At 36.7% G+C, this 16,026-nt stretch overlaps 2 protein-coding genes across 5 annotated transcripts; both read left to right on the top strand.

Annotated features, from left to right (window-relative positions):
* Positions 1–2,583: 2,583 nt before the first annotated feature.
* Positions 2,584–11,213, top strand: LOC112152982 (cationic amino acid transporter 2). Of its 4 annotated transcripts, none has more exons than XM_024282837.2 (12): positions 2,584–2,681; positions 4,722–5,089; positions 5,507–5,662; positions 5,741–5,906; positions 6,028–6,164; positions 7,521–7,743; positions 9,334–9,470; positions 9,562–9,664; positions 9,748–9,881; positions 9,993–10,159; positions 10,233–10,341; positions 10,430–11,213. In XM_024282837.2, the coding sequence occupies exons 2-12, from the start codon at positions 4,726–4,728 to the stop codon at positions 10,549–10,551; spliced, it is 1,818 nt and encodes a 605-aa protein (XP_024138605.1). In that variant the 5' UTR covers positions 2,584–2,681; positions 4,722–4,725; the 3' UTR covers positions 10,552–11,213. The 4 variants fall into 4 exon arrangements, with proteins under 4 accessions (XP_024138605.1, XP_024138607.1, XP_024138606.1 ...); XM_024282839.2 differs by having other exon boundaries at positions 2,663–2,681; positions 4,725–5,089; XM_024282838.2 differs by lacking the exon at positions 2,584–2,681 and adding an exon at positions 4,206–4,364.
* A 940-nt stretch (positions 11,214–12,153) lies between these two features.
* Positions 12,154–15,009, top strand: LOC112153502 (platelet-derived growth factor receptor-like protein). The gene is made up of 7 exons (XM_024283768.2): positions 12,154–12,852; positions 12,962–13,083; positions 13,156–13,298; positions 13,373–13,524; positions 13,656–13,949; positions 14,176–14,315; positions 14,770–15,009. The coding sequence occupies exons 1-7, from the start codon at positions 12,771–12,773 to the stop codon at positions 14,977–14,979; spliced, it is 1,143 nt and encodes a 380-aa protein (XP_024139536.1). The 5' UTR covers positions 12,154–12,770; the 3' UTR covers positions 14,980–15,009.
* Positions 15,010–16,026: the final 1,017 nt, after the last annotated feature.

Genomic DNA, 16,026 nt, shown 5'->3' with positions numbered 1-16,026 from the left:
GATTATAAAATAGAAAATCATCTTCATTAGTTAATGGAGAAAAAAAATCAAAATATTCTAAATATTTAAAAGAGGAAAAAAAATACAATTTGTGCCAATTGTATATATCAAAGAAATGATTACAATACACAAAAATAATAAGTTGGAAAGAAAAGGATCAGTAATTTGAACAGAAACAGTGCTACATCACAGTTTAGGGACAAGTTTAAGGCCACGTAACGGTTCTTCGTTGTTATGACTGAGAGACTGTGTAGATCTACAATTCTAAAGTAAAAGTCACATTTGCATGTACTGCATATTTAATTAGTCTATTTCTTTTTTTTTTGCAGGAAGTCCTTTTTAGAAACTGCATCACTCATACTGAAATTCTAACCTGCTTTTGGGGACTGCTGACAAAGAGGATGATGAGAAACAAGACGAGACTTACAGGAAGAAGGCAGCTTTACAGTTCACTTCCCCACATATGGAACAAACATGAATCAGTGTGATCAAACTTTACCTGACACTCAAAAATGAAATGTTAGCCTATATATGCGTTAGCTCTATAAATATATATCCAATTCTTGTTGTATTTTAGTATGGTCTCTCAACTTCCTCTAAAGTCTCTCTTCCCAAAAGGTTTGTCACTGATAACTTGACAAAGCACTTTTAAATTTGGCCAATCAGTAACTCATGACTCTTTAATGACATCTAGGAAGTGGAGGCACAAAAATGCATTCTTGCACTTATGAGTCTGTTCCCTATAGATATACGTTGTTATCTCTCTTTTTCCCAGAGTTAAAGGTAATTTCCTCTTCGTGGGATCAATAAAGTTTTATTCTATTCCATTCTAAAAGCAACAGTGATTTTTGTGTTGGGTTTTTGTCCATTTAAGCCACACTTTTCTGAATTTGTGTTTATTGTGTTGTCATTTTTTTGTTATCAAATAAATAAGCATAAGGTTGTTTTAGAAAAGATTAAAGATTGTTAATAATTTATGAAGTGACTGGTTTTAAATCAGTCATCTGTTTTGTCTGCGAGTATTCCACTTAATATCTACAACAACCTGATCAATAAGACAAAATACAACATTGGTTTATTATCAGATAAAGCTTGAGTCACCATCAATGTCAGACTCTTCATAAGGTCTAATATAAATGTTCAAGGTTTACTTTGCACATGTCGGATCAAAACATTTTTATCTTTGTGCAATAAATTAGATCTCCATTCTGGGTCGTGTGGTGGTTTGGTTGAAGAGCACAACAACAGGGAAAGTGCTGCTTCTGAGAGAAAAAAAAAGTATTTTTATTTTTTTATTTTATTGGTCCAATACTTTTTCCCAGTCCTCTGTAATACTGACTAGTACTGTAAATTGTTCCCATTTTGTTGCTATTTTAATTCATGACTGGTACAAAACTTAACTTCCCAGCAGGAACCAAATATTACTTTAATTGATACTTTTAATTTATTTTAATTTTTGAGCAAGAACCAAAAAATATATATCATAAGGGGCCCCTAAGAAGACATTGAAGTAAAAATAAAAAATAAAAATTCCATTAATTCCATTTTTTTTTTTAACTTTGATGTCCCTTTTGGGGTTCCATACCCATAAACAATCGCATCATTGAAATAAATGCAAAATAATATAAATCTATAACAATCAAAGTATTTGATTAGTTTCTTTCACATAATTGATCTATTTTGTACACATAGCAAACCATAAATGGTGCTAAATATGCAGTTGATAACAAGAGATAGAAAAGGTATGTTGAACCAGTGACTAGAAGGACAAAAGCACCTCATATAAACAATCATTGCAATCTGTGTTCACGGCATTCTTCAGATGTGAAATCAAACAAAAAGGATTTTGTGTAATTTTGTTTGCATAAAAATGTCCTGTGCTAATTTTGCATGTGACTTCAACACAATCAAGAATATTTAAATCCTCAATCTAAGCAATGATTAAATGACAAAAATCTTTATAATTGAAATATAGAAATAATAAACAGTTCTAATATTTTCTAATACTTGTAATATTTTCTATTTCTTTTTACTAGGCTCATTCATTTTCCTTCAGCAGTGCTGAGTGAGGCTGATAGATGTGACAAAGCAGAAGTTACCTCTTGTGGTTTTAGAGGAAACTGCACTCAAACTTTGGTAAGACATCAAAGCTTTATGCTCAAGATATACACACAAAGAAAAAAAAGTGGGCTTTAACCACTAAACGCCTGGAATTATTTCCAGCTATAAAAAAAATAATAATAATTAATTTTGTTCTTGCTATCAAATAGATGCCTTTAAGGTAATTATGTTTGAAGAAACTGTAGCCATTTTTATTTTGCCATTTGATGTCACTGAAGAGAGACCATAATGTTTCTGTTTGAAAATGTTATGTGACAAAACCTGAGGAAAAATAACAAGTGAGGTGAGCACAAAAACATTTTTCACATTCTGAAGCGTATTTATGCTTTCTGGTTCTCACCGTGGGGCTTTTGTGCAATAATGAGCACATTATGATCCACACTGCTGGGGAATGAGAAAGGCTACTTTGTAAGTAATTCCACTGAGTGGGAGGGTCACACTGGCCAGTCTTGTGTATAAATCGCTGTAAAAATCATGTTGCCTCCATCTAAATCAGTGGCATGGACATCTTTGTTTTCAGCATTCACAATGTGCTGCTCAGCGCAAAACTGAAGATAAAGGTAAACAGTTTATCGTTTATTTTTATCAACTCAATGAATGATTCTAATGTGTCCTTGATGAACAGGTGGTTGCCAGTTCTGCCACATCAGGAAGCCTTAAGTGAGCCTCAATGACCATGATTAACAGATCATAAAATCATGCATTACATGTGAGGATGCAGTTATTTAGTTAAGCATTACCCATGGTTCCTTTGGAAACAGTACAATCAGCTTGACAGATTTGCAGATAGTGAGTCAGAGCTGAAATGGAATCAGAAGTACTTTGAACATCTACTGTCCTGCCCGCTGTGGTGGATGCCAAAAAAAAAGATAAGGTGAGCTGAAATCTCATGATGGGTGATGAGAAGGTAAATGCTACCTCTCAGGGAGCAAGTTTGCAGCCTGCTGCACACATGAGCCATGAAAGCTGCTTTGTCCTGCTTCAGCAGCTCTGACAGCCTGGCAAACACAAGCAGAACCCACCTAAAAATCACTTCAGGGCTGAAAAATGTGGATTTTGTCATTTATTATAGGGATGATGAACGTCAGAAATGCAGAGTTATACTTTGAACGTTTATTTTAACAATGTCATGTACAGATGTTTTTGCTGTTTGATGATTAAAGTCAAAAGAAGGTTGAAATAAACAAGAAAGTTTAAAGTTAAAGTTTTACTCTACTTTCAAAAAGTTCAGCTTTAAATAATAGTTTTTTAACACAAATTAAACCTTTTAGTAGTTTAGACAAATCTTAGAACAGCTAAAATTAATAAATATAACCAAAAAAATATATTTTTCTTAGATTTTACTTTAATAATGCTACAAAAAAGAACTTTAACTTTAAATAATAGTTATTTAAAATGAATTTAACCTTTTATTAGTTTGGACTAATCTTGGAAAGGCTACAATTGATAACTAGAAAAGAAACTTTTGCTTTTTTTAGATTTTACTTGAACAAAACTACAAAAAGGAAGTTCAAATTTAATTAATAGTTATTTAATTCAGAATTTAACCTTCTGTTAGTTAGAGCAAATCTTACACCTGAGATTCATAATGAGAAACCAATATTTCAATAAAGCTACAAAAAAGGAAGTTTAATTTGAAATAATAGTTATTTAACATAAAATTAACCTTCTGTTAATGTGGGCAACTATTAGAACAGCTAAAACTGATAAAAAGAAGAATTTTATTTTATTTTACTCGAATAAAACTACAAAAAATGACTTTAAATGTAAGTTATTAAATATGAATTTAACCTTCAAATAATTTGGGAAATTCTTAATAGACAAATTATTTGACTATCTTAATTGACAACTATAATCAATGATAAATACTTAGATCTTTGGGTTAATCGAGAGATTTTGATATATTTACAAAGAACAAATGCAGATTTCATAAAAATCCTGTCTTTATGCGTCCATGTTTGAAACCAGCGTTGATTGGAAGCATCACTGATACTTCAACAGCGAGGTTTACAAATGACCTCCTCGTCAAAGCAGCAATTGTTCATGTAACTGAAGCCCGAGTAAAGTGCAGTCTGTAGCGGGGCGTTGTTTTCTGTCCTAATGAAAACTCTTCAATCAGCACTATTATTATCAAGATGATGATAAAGGGAAGGATGCCTACAGGAAATGTGCGTTGTAAAGGCATGACAGATCGTGTTTGGTCTTTGCAACACACCTTTGAGGGAGAAAGCGACACACGGGAGGTAAGTGTAGTTGGGTCGTATTCTTGTCAGAGAAAAACTCTGATCCTTTTTAAGTCTTTTTTTTTTACCTAAATATATTATTTTGTTTATCCTAAGTTTACTTAATAATTTGAGTTTTGGTTGGAATAAAATGAAATGTTGAAAGATGCTTATTTTTCAAGATTAAAGGTTCCTCCTCTTGGCTGATCTGACAATTATTCACTGAGACGTTTACTGATGTGCCCTTCCTCCCATACTCCTCTTCTCTCCCCTCACTGCTCCTTCCACTTACTCGCTTTGCCTCGACAACATCAACTTGTCCTCCCACCTGTCGCTTCTTATATCATTTTTCCTCTGCCCTCCATCCTACAACCCCAGAAGCATGTCGTGGGTGAAGTCCTTTCTGGTGAGCCTTTCTCGGAGGAAGCCCATTGAACCCGATGGGGAGCAGTCCACCTTTAACCGATGCCTGACCACTCTGGACCTGGTGGCCCTGGGAGTGGGCAGCACCCTGGGGGCTGGAGTGTACGTCCTCTCCGGAGAGGTGGCCAGGGACACCGCTGGACCCAGCATCATCATTTCTTTCTTGATAGCGGCGTTGGCATCCATATTTGCCGGCCTGTGCTATGCAGAGTTTGGATCCCGCGTTCCCAAAACAGGCTCGGCTTACCTGTACAGCTATGTGACTGTTGGAGAGCTCCTGGCTTTCATTACCGGCTGGAATCTGCTTCTCTCCTATGTCATAGGCAAGCATGATACAGTTGTTTTGGATTTCTATTTTAGCATAAAAAAATCAAAATTAGTTGAAGGACTTTTGTAATTTTTTTTTTAAGGGCATTTTTGCCTATGTGAAATGCATCACCTGATTAATTCGATTGCTTTCAACAGCTGTTGATCTTTTCATGGACCTTTAAACTCATAAATGATCAACTATCAGCACAAGACTGTGTAATAACATCTATTTAATCATCACGTGCTGTGAAAACAGTTTCCTAATAAATTGCTTTATGACTATTTTTTTAAAAAGTTGGAAAAATCTTTTAGGTTTTTCTTTTATTCTTGAATTGATTTTTATTAAGCCCACAAAGCAGCAGAAGTAAAATACTTTTTTTCTTGTTTCTTTGTTACTTCTCTTGACAAGATTATTGCATCCCTTTAACCAGGAACGTCCAGTGTTGCACTGGCGTGGAGCGGGACATTTGATGACCTTATTGGAGGGGTCATATCTAAATATTTTGAAGAAAATGCCTCCATGGGGTTGCCTGGACTGGCCCCGTACCCGGATATCTTTGCTGCGGCTCTCATCCTGCTCCTCTCAGGTACACACTGGTTTTGTTAAAGTGGTGACAGAAGACGCAGTCCTATTAAGAAGACATCCACTGCTTTGATCTTTAAAGGGGTTCTGGCATTTGGGGTGAAAGAGTCGACCACCATTAACAAGATCTTCACAGCCATCAACATCCTGGTGCTGCTGTTTGTGACCATTTCTGGGTTCATAAAGGGAAACATCGACAACTGGTACATCAGCGAAGAGGTTCTGTTGAACGCCACAGCAGACGAGAAGTAAATCCCTCCTTCTATTTGTGCGCAGAATCCTATCGAGCAATGATAAAAAACAGCAATAATAGTCTGCAGTTTATCTCAGAGTAAATAACTGTGACGTAATGCTTTTTCACCCACGCAGAAACTTGAGCTCCATCGTCAATGTGACCAGTGGTTTTGGAACTGGTGGATTTTTTCCTTATGGCTTTGGTGGAACTCTGGCAGGAGCAGCAACATGTTTCTATGCTTTTGTTGGATTTGATTGCATCGCTACAACAGGTAGGACAAAGGAGATATGGTCAAAGGGTCAGTTTATCATTAATATGAGAGTCTGAGGAAGTTCAATAAAGATGCTACAGCAGTGACCCTTCGCAAAAATTGGCCCAAAACTGAGAAAATATGTTGGACGATACTCATTGTCAATGGAAGCCATTATGTTCTTATGACCATAGTGCAGAGGCTGAACCTCACATTGCTCCTGGTGGTTATTGGTTAGTGCTAGTGTTCAGCAGCAGAACTGGGTAAATGGGGTTGTGACTATAAAGTGCTTTCTAAGAACGTAGCTAAGCGCTATGCTTTGATATGGAGTATATGCCATTTACCTTTTGTTTAATTGAAACATTTTGAAGGTTTGTGTGTCTGCAGGGGATAAAGAGTTAATGGAGATTGTGTCTAAGAAAATTCTTCTCTCCCAATCCCAAACAGTTAAGGTTGATGTTGCTAATTACTCTTATTTTGAAGTTCTTGAGATCCGCCAATAAAGGTATTTCTGACAGGCAATTAGTGGCAAAATGAAATCCTTGCAATCTGGACCGAACTGTTTCCCCTAGGATGGTAATTGTCTCTTTGTCAGAGACTCTTGAGATGGGAAAGGATTTGACTGATGTTATTTGTACAAAACCAAAAGCTCTCCAGCTCCCCCATTAATGCATGTTACTAAAATTTGAAGTAAAGGGGCTTTCCAGCAGTACACTATTATTTATTAACCATAATGTTCCAAGTAGGTCAACACACATGAATAAATACACCAATTTATTAGGAGATCACAAGGAGTGAATAGTTATCTGCACCACCAGTTGAAGATGGGAGCCTGAACCCAGCAGAAAACAGAGTTAATAAATGTCCAGCTCCAGATCACCCTGTTCTTCTAAAGCTGAGAACATTTTGTAATAAGAGCTGAATGTCCTGCTGGAGCACATGGAAGAGATGTCAGAAGATGAGGAGGAACCATGAGCCTTTTCAGCAGCTCGAACTGAGACAGGAAGAAGAATAGTGACGGAAATCCAAAAAGGCTGAAGTTCATACACACCAATGATCCAAGAGAAGGCAAACTAATCCATAGACTGGGAATCCAGAGTCAAATTTTGAAGAAAGACTAAGCCTAAATAGCAAGCAGGGATAGAAAAGAACTCATAAACAGCCAGGCAAAACCTTCAAAATAATGAACTACTGGAACATGAACTAAGGGACAGAGTTTGGAGAACTGTTAGACTTAAAGACTATGACTCACAGGTGGAACAAATGAGTGTGATTAGGCAACACAGGTGACAACAAAACCAATGACAGGCAGGCCTTGACATCAATCTTTAAGTTTCTGTTTCCATCCATGCATGACCTTTTGGTATTGTCTTGCAGGTGAGGAAGTGAAGAACCCTCAGAAGTCTGTCCCCGTGGGCATCGTGGCCTCTCTTTTGATCTGCTTTCTGGCCTACTTTGCTGTCTCTGCCGCTCTCACCCTGATGATGCCCTATTACTTGCTGAATGAAAAGAGCCCCCTGCCCGTGGCCTTTGAATATGTCGGTTGGGGTCCTGCCAAATATGTTGTGTCTGTGGGATCTTTGTGTGCCCTCTCCACCAGGTAAATGGAAGCTCAACCTCTGGTTTTTATTTGGAAAAATAAACATTTCAGAAGAAATACATTCTATGTCCAAATCTAAATATTTAAGCCTTTAAACTACATCAAGAATGACTTATTATTCCTTTTTTTTCTGTCTGAATCATGTACTACGTTGCCATTAACTAGAAGAAACTTTCCTATATGTTAGCAACTTCCATGAAAGTCATGGACAAAGAGGTCAAGAAGGGCAGAGTTGCTGGAGCAACTTTATCTGATCGTGCAAAAAAGGGGCTTTATTAGCTGTGACAGGACAATGTTTTTGCTTTTTAAGCACCTTAAATTAATCACCTGTTTCAGGGAAAATTTCTTGGTCAGCTTTTGTGAAGCTTGATTGGATAGCTTGGATGAAAACAACTTTCAACTAGTAGCAGTGCTAATAACAGTGTATTTAAGGGACGACCAAAAAAAACACACATTTAAAAGAGAATTATTAGTACTTAAAAGTTAGCTTTGCTGTTTGCATTTTAAGAAATTAACAGGACGAACACACACAGATATTGCTCTGCTTTATCCATCCATCCCCCCATCCATCCAACTTCCAAACCCAGTTAAACACTTTTGGGGTTGTGGTGTTACTGGAGCCTATCCCAGCTTCTGATGGGAAAAACTGCAAATGTCTGTTTTACTTTTGTCAATTAAATAAGTTTAACCTTATTTGCACTTCAAATTTAAGCTCCCTCTCCCATCACACACTTTTTTGTTGCTGTTTCGTATAAATCCTTTCTCATTACATTTAGAGGTGTCCCTTCTATAATAGTTCAAATAAAAAAGATTTACGTTTTGCCTTCAATTCCTCTAAATTCCAGTAAAGATTTAAACTAATCTTCACATTTTTTTGAATGGATACATATATTGTAGTGTCATCTGCATAAATGGCAGAGACCGGCCATATTTCAAGTGAGTAATCTAAGACAAAATAAAGATAAATATGCCCAAGATTAGAACCTTGATGCACTTCACATCGAAGAGGCACAGGGCTCTGATAGAGTAACTTTATCCAAGTATGACCAAGTCCAATGAAAATTGTTTTTGGTTTTTTTAATATTACATTGTGGCATTTTTCTCATTATGGAGAATATATATTCAGAAAATGAAGCTTAAAAGTGCATTTCTGGGTGTTTCTGTATTCAAATTGTTTTGAAACAGGAACTTTTTCCAATTGTCATTGGAAAAAGGTTGTAGGAAAACCACAAGCTCTCTCCTCCAATCCAGTCTAATGCATTCACTGGTGGACGACTAGATCCATATATGTATTCGTTTTCCTCACCTGAGCTAGTTTGGGGTTTTGAGGGAAAACGGATAATGGGAAGTGGAGTCAGGCTTACTATGCACCAAAAGCCTAGGTCACAACTCAGAGGCAAATTTCCAATAAATTTCTGCCGCTTTGCAGAAACTATGTCCTAGAAAATGACAGATTAGTTTATTTTGGTACAATCACAAAAAAACACTAAGAACACTTTTAAATAGATCAAAAGATGATCGAAGAGGAACTTTAAAGGCCTAAGATTCGATGAAATGCGGTTGTGTGACCCTTGTACTTTGCGTTTCCAGCCTTCTGGGCTCCATGTTCCCGATGCCACGAGTACTGTTTGCCATGGCTAGAGATGGATTGCTCTTTCAGCCTTTGACCAAAGTCACCGCTAAGGGTAGTCCTGCCATAGCAACCATAGCATCAGGAGTAGTGGCAGGTATTGACATTTCTGCTTTTTTTTTTACTGTTCTATGGTGAATTGAATAGATTGTATTGACTCTATTCCCTGTTTATTTATGTCTCTACAGCTATTATGGCTCTCCTGTTTGACCTGGAGGCCTTGGTGGAAATGATGTCCATTGGAACTCTATTTGCTTATACACTTGTAGCAATATGCATCCTAATACTGAGGTACGTTTACCCATCTAGTGCCCGTGAAGACCTACACGGCAAAGTCGTGCAAATGAAACATGCCATTTCTCTGTACGATAAAGGTACCAAGTGGGTTCAAGTGAAGATGCCGATTTCCAAATGAAAGAATTAGACTCCAAGTTCAACCTGTTGAAGCCTCCGTCATTTCCCACTTCAAAAACTTCAAAAACAGTCACAATCTTGACTGTAATTTCTGGTAAATGTGGATACTTCTTGAGTAATTTTTGACTATCTGTAACTTAGTGATACAGAGTTTCACTCTGAGTCCCGGTCTGATCTCTCTTGCTTATCTTTCATGTCTCTGTAGTTCTGTTTGTGTTGGCATTGTGCCTTACCCTCACTCAAGCCATTGATGCCATCGCTAATCTAGAAGCATGGAGCATCGTGCTTGTCTGCATTTTCTCCCTGGCCCTGGTGGTCATCCTGCTCCTCATATGGAGACAACCACAAAATTCCAGCAAGGCATCGTTCATGGTAAGATCATTTAAAGCAGTACCTTCAATAACAGCTAATTTGATGAAAGTATATTAACTATTTATTGTTATAGGTACCTTTACTTCCTGCTCTGCCATTAGTAAGCACACTCATCAATGTTTACCTGATGGTTCAGTTGGGCGGAGCGACCTGGCTGCGATACGCTATCTGGATGTTAGTCGGTAATAGCACGTTTCAACTAAAAAGGTTTAAAGGTCTTAATGGATTTGTTTTTGCTGAACTGCAGTGACCATATATTTCTCCTCGCAGGGCTGGTTATCTACTTTGGTTATGGAATCCGTTGCAGCGTTCAGAGGAAGCGCCTCAAGGCCGACAAGGAGATCGAAACAATCAGCAACAAAACAGACATCATCAAAGAAGAAAAGTTTTAAGTGAGGAGCTTCTTCAGTTCAGTTTTATATGCACCAGTGCTGGTTTTCATTTAGAGACTAATGTGCGGTGCTAAAGTGTAGATATCTTGCCAAACTTTTGTCATGTTTTTTATTTGAAATTGTTTTACACAAAGACTCTTTTTTATGTCTTAATTGAGTATGTAACCTCATTCAAAATAAAAGCATTGAATTACTTTGCACTTGTTAAATGTTGTACAAAAAGGGCATTATATTTCTCCAATATATTTGTTTAAAGCCAAAACAAATAGGTGTGCACTTTTTATTAAACACAAGTTGGATTTGTATGTTGTAATGAGCAGCTTCTTCAATAAGGTAGAGAAATCATATATATCATCAATTATTAATTGAAATAACATGTTTTATTTTTTACAAATTAAAATATTAAATTAATGCATTTATTTTAACTCATAAAATGTTTTAAATTGTTGCATTTCTTTACCTTTTCATGAGATTCTAACATTGGACTAAAGTTGTTGCACAATGTAAATAAATACATTCCGACGTATGGTTTGTTTTATTTGTGTAAAATGAGCTGTAACAACAAGTTTCTGTTTCTGAATGTAAATATGGACTCTATGTATGTGAAATTGCATTGTTATAAGCATTCCCTAAATAAAAAAAAGGAAAACTAATCTATTGTATTTTTGGTTTGGCTTCATTACTTAAAGTAATAAAATAAAAGCCTACACTTGTGGAGTTTAAGCAATAAGGATCACGAACAAGAGCTCAAAAAGAACAAAAGGGGACCTTCATGGCAGCTTATGTGTGGTATTTTTAAAATCACAGCTTTTCCTCTAACTTCTAAAGAAGAGCTTATTTTATTAACATTGAATAAATTTAAGTTTGGAACTTGAACAAAAGCGTATCTCTTTTGTTTTGGCAGTGCTTATCGAGGTCGAGCTCTGCATTCATTTGTGAGAGTGAACAAACGTGTTAGTTAAAGCTCTCAATGGTTAATCACTTGCGGTTTTCTTTAAATGTCCTGGAAATGATTTTATTTTATGCCGTAAACATCTATCAATACTTCATCCAATGTTTTCTTTGAAGCAAAATTAATATTTTTTCAGTTTTAACTGAATTCCAACATTTATCTCTATATGAAGGAAATAATTGTTATAAAATTAGACCAGATTTATTTGACCTTTTCGTAAATAATTAAAATTGAAGATCATTAGGGTTATTTTTAGCCATTTATGGTTTGAAAACAATGGATATATCTATATATCTCCTATCAGTCATACTTTCTCTGAGGGAAACACAGATTTAGGTCAATGTCTTCGAGGAGTGGATGACATTTTTCTGTCATATTGAGTCAACATTCGCCTTCAAATATAACTTCAAACATTCTGTGTACACGTTCTATACATTAAACTGCACTAGGATCAGGTTCTTTTCAGCAAAATTCCAATTACCTCCCTAAAATTCCTTAATATATTAAGGTTGTTTTTTTATAATCAAATAGTGCTGGATGTTTTCCTAAAAATCTGCCATAACAGTATAAATAACTTTAAATTCCCCCTAAAAATATAAAAATAATTAGAATGGAAACAGACCAGATTACCACTTTGATTTGATTTGTCACAAATAAAAAAATCTAATTTTAAGAAATTGAAGTTTTTCCTGACTTTTCCCTAAAACTGAGCCTACTTGACCCTGTTAAGTGTGTAGTAATTACCAAAAAACCGGTAAACAAACGTTTGCCCCAAAAACACATATTTGTCCCAACTTTGTTAAAAAAAAACAGCGAACAAAACCAAGAAAAATATTCAAAAGTTTAATTTTTAGTATGATATAATTTCTCTTTTAGACAAAGCGGGGTTTATTGAGCACCAAATGCTTTTCCTGACATGCCACAGCCTTTGTGAGGGCCAGACTCATGCCGCCACAGCAGGCTTCCACTCCAGCAACAAAGCAAACAGTTTAATGTGATTCCAGTTGGAGGGGCCTCGGGTTCTGGGTCCTCATTGGTCTGATCAAGCTTGAAAGCATCTATTGAGCCACTCCGGTGGAATTTGAGGTACTAATGCCACTCTCAGAAGGAGGAATTTGTGTGTTTCTGGTAAACAGCTGACTTTCACTGTGCAAGCTCTGTCCTCATCTCCTCTCTCCACTTTTGCTTTGCCCTCCTCTGGTGAAGTGTGCTTTCTGGGTTGAACTGCATGCACTAGAAATCCACGTTGCTAATCCTCCGGTCAGTCATGCCTTTGCAGAACGTACCAGGGTTGAGGTGGAGGCCGGTGCTAATCTCTCTCTTTGTTTGTGGCCTAATCTTTGAATTGGGTAAGTGCCTTAATTCAGACATTTACATTCTTACTCCAGCATGCAATTCGCTTTCTTAAAGTTCTGCATGAAGCAGTAATATTTAAGTTTGTGGTGTGCCTTTTCAAAGTAAAAGCTGCCCAAGAACAGAAACCAGGGAGGACCGTAAAGCAGAACAAACCCAAAATTACAGCTTCCAAAAGCAGCACAAAAGCTAAAGCTTCAGCTCCAACACAAACCTTACTCACGCAGGTAGATTTTTACGACACACTTTCATTGTCGTTGATGTTGTATTTTTTGAGGTAGATCTCCTGTTTTACATAGGTGCTGAGCAGAGGTAAGTTCAGGAAGGTCGGAGACACCCTGACTGTTCAGGCTGGAAGCGTGTTGGAGATGAGGTGCAGGGGCAAACCTGTGCAGTGGGGAGTCCCCCCTTACTTGGAGGAGGATGATGATGGAAGACTTAAGTAAGCTGTGCTGGAAGTAAAACTTTATTATGCGGAGTGATAAGACATTTATGACAGCTGTTTTTCTTGCTCAGGATTGTCCAACACGAGCGCTACGGAGTCCTGACGTTAATTAACAGCACAGGTGCAGACACAGGACAGTACACCTGCTACCCCATGTACTGTGAGGACACGGACTGCAGGAGGGAGTATAACAAGGCTGTCAAGGTCTTTGTGTTCTTTGCTGGTATGATGAGTAAACTTTATGGATGCTTAGTGTTGCAATTCTCTGAACTGCATCTAATTTTCCACCATCTTAATAGGAATCCTATTCAAATAATCTTATCAATAATTTTTTTTTTTTTTTGCTTAAAAAAGATCCACAGGAACTGTTTGTGCCAACAATTAACTACTATGAGGTCATTCAGTTGAGAACCAACTGGCCGACGGTCCTCCCCTGCCAGGTCACGTCACCTGAGGCGAAAGTGACTCTCCACCGGGAGTTCCCGCCCGTGGAGGTCGCCGTGGACGGGAGCGAGATCTCCTTCGATGTCAGGAAGGGTTTCACCATCCATCGACCTCGGCCTCATCATGCAGGAGAATTGTTCTGTGTGGCCAGTCTGGGCAGCCTGAGGCAGAGCTCTACAAAGTACATGCTCATCTATGTTAACTGTGAGTCATCAATAAATTCAACATATTAAAAACACTGAATGTGAAAGGTTTTGAATGTTGCTTTAGTTGCTAATTTTGTCTGTGGTATAAAACAATCACCTGGTCTTCGATTTTTTTTTTTTTTAGATATTCATCTTCATATCATGTCTTTAAAAACAATTTCTAAATAAAACTTCTTTTTGGGACGATCAGGACATTTTTGTGAACCCTTTCCATTTCTCCTCAGATCCTGTAGCTCCACCTGCTCCAGTCATCCAGGCTTCATCAACCTCTTTGTCAGTCGGTGGAAACCTCCAGATCAGCTGCACTGTGATGGGAGAACGGGACGTGGTGGTAGAGTTCGACTGGGAATACCCGGGACAGAAGGTTATTCCTTCATAAAGTATTTTCAATCAATATTTTTAACCCTATAGCACCCAAAAAGCATTCCACTGAATGTTTTTTTTTTAAGATAAAGTGCCAATCTAGTCATTTATTTGATCTGTTATAAAAGTGTCCTCTGTGGTCTTTTATTTACAATCATACAATTTTTAGCCATTTTTAAAAAAAAAAAAGTCATTTGGTAGAATATGGTTTCTGTTTACAAACTTACACCTAAAGGTTTCTGACGGTAAAAAACAATAAAATGTGGGAAAATTCAGCCTCCCTCTTCCAACTCATAAAATCTGTTAGGTCAGACATCCCCTGTCAATGTGTCATTGAGTGATCAAGTCACGAGTTATCACTTTACATATTTGTGTCCCTCTGGAAATAAAAATTTGCAACAAGGAGAATGTTATTACACCCAGTGATATCTTCTTGCTTTCTGCTCTGTTTGCAGATTGGAAGACCTCTCTACACTCGGGAGAGCGTAACTACAGTCAGTCAAGGATCTGGCCAGCAGCAGCTGTCTCAGTCTGTTCTCCTGGTGGATGAAGTGAGAGATGTGGATCAGGGAACATACACCTGCACTGCTGGGAACCTGCAAGGAACCAAATCTGCATCCACAACTGTTCAAGTTGTTTCAAAAGATAAAACCAAGAGACCCTGAGAGACTCACAACTGGATTGTAGTGTTGCCTTCTCCAGGCCTTTAATATGAATGAATAAAAAATACTATAATTCATAGATAACATTTCATTATTTCTCTATTTTTTGTGTCATTAAAATATACTGAGTTGTTCACATGAATGCATTTGTTTCTTCAATTAAAATGTGTGTGTACAATAACTGATGTTTATTTTGTTTGAAATTCAGTGATCAGTTATAAGTTATTAGGTATTTTTGCACATTTCTGACACCACAAGAATTTATTTGTTTCTTCCAGAAAAGATTTACACAGTGACAAAAAACAGAACACAGTGATGTAATGTGATTGTTTAATTTATTTGTTCTCTAAAATTACAAAAAATAGAAAAACTAATCAACATGAGTTGAAATATCCTCTGAAAAATTAATCCCTGAAAAAAGGAACAAAATATGTTTTCTTATTGTAAGTATTCAGCTGGGAGTTTTATAAAAATGTAACTTTTTTTCTCGTGAACTCGCCTCAAGATACCAACTGACTGTACAGTAGGCCTACTTCTTAATTTCAACACCAGGTGGTGCTATCATTCCAAGATAAGATTCACCCATAGACTGTAAAAATTATTTTATATACAGTCTATGGATTCACCATTAATAATGGCAGAAAAACTTAATGATTTTATTATTTTCATGATTTTTTTGTATTATTGCTGTTATGTCCAGATTGTTTCCGCCTATGCTGCTGTTGCTGTTTTTAGTTTTCCTTCTGAAAAGGTCTTGCCTTTTGCTGGGCCGGAGTTGCAATAAGATAATGTTCTTATTCTGTTGTGCATGGATATATAAAGGTTAAATAAATAGGTATAACGACATGAATTTTTATTCATTAATGAATTAAAAGCTTACCGCCTTGAAACAACAAAAAGTACAAATCGCAACAAAAATATACAAGACTGTAGCAATAAAATACACAAATTAAAAATGTCTTTCAGATTCTCCTAGATTTCTTGTCTTTCTTTCATGTATTGCTAACTAGTATCAAATTCAGATTAAAGTTTATACATAGGGGGTTTCCA

This window comes from Oryzias melastigma, linkage group LG10, assembly GCF_002922805.2.
Source record: "Oryzias melastigma strain HK-1 linkage group LG10, ASM292280v2, whole genome shotgun sequence".
Lineage (NCBI taxonomy): Eukaryota > Metazoa > Chordata > Actinopteri > Beloniformes > Adrianichthyidae > Oryzias > Oryzias melastigma.
Note: the sequence above shows the minus strand (reverse complement) of the source record. Positions and strands in the feature narration are given on the sequence as shown.

Bases quoted from the DNA above. Each gene is read 5' to 3' on its own strand.
- LOC112153502 (XM_024283768.2), top strand. From the start codon at position 12,771: ATGCCTTTGCAGAACGTACCAGGGTTGAGGTGGAGGCCGGTGCTAATC. The intron at 12,853-12,961 runs GTAAGTGCCTTA...GCCTTTTCAAAG, and splicing joins TGGCCTAATCTTTGAATTGG to TAAAAGCTGCCCAAGAACAG. The intron at 13,299-13,372 runs GTAAGCTGTGCT...TTTCTTGCTCAG, and splicing joins GATGATGATGGAAGACTTAA to GATTGTCCAACACGAGCGCT.
- LOC112152982 (XM_024282837.2), top strand. From the start codon at position 4,726: ATGTCGTGGGTGAAGTCCTTTCTGGTGAGCCTTTCTCGGAGGAAGCCC. The intron at 9,665-9,747 runs GTACGTTTACCC...TGTACGATAAAG, and splicing joins ATATGCATCCTAATACTGAG to GTACCAAGTGGGTTCAAGTG. The intron at 10,160-10,232 runs GTAAGATCATTT...TTATTGTTATAG, and splicing joins CCAGCAAGGCATCGTTCATG to GTACCTTTACTTCCTGCTCT.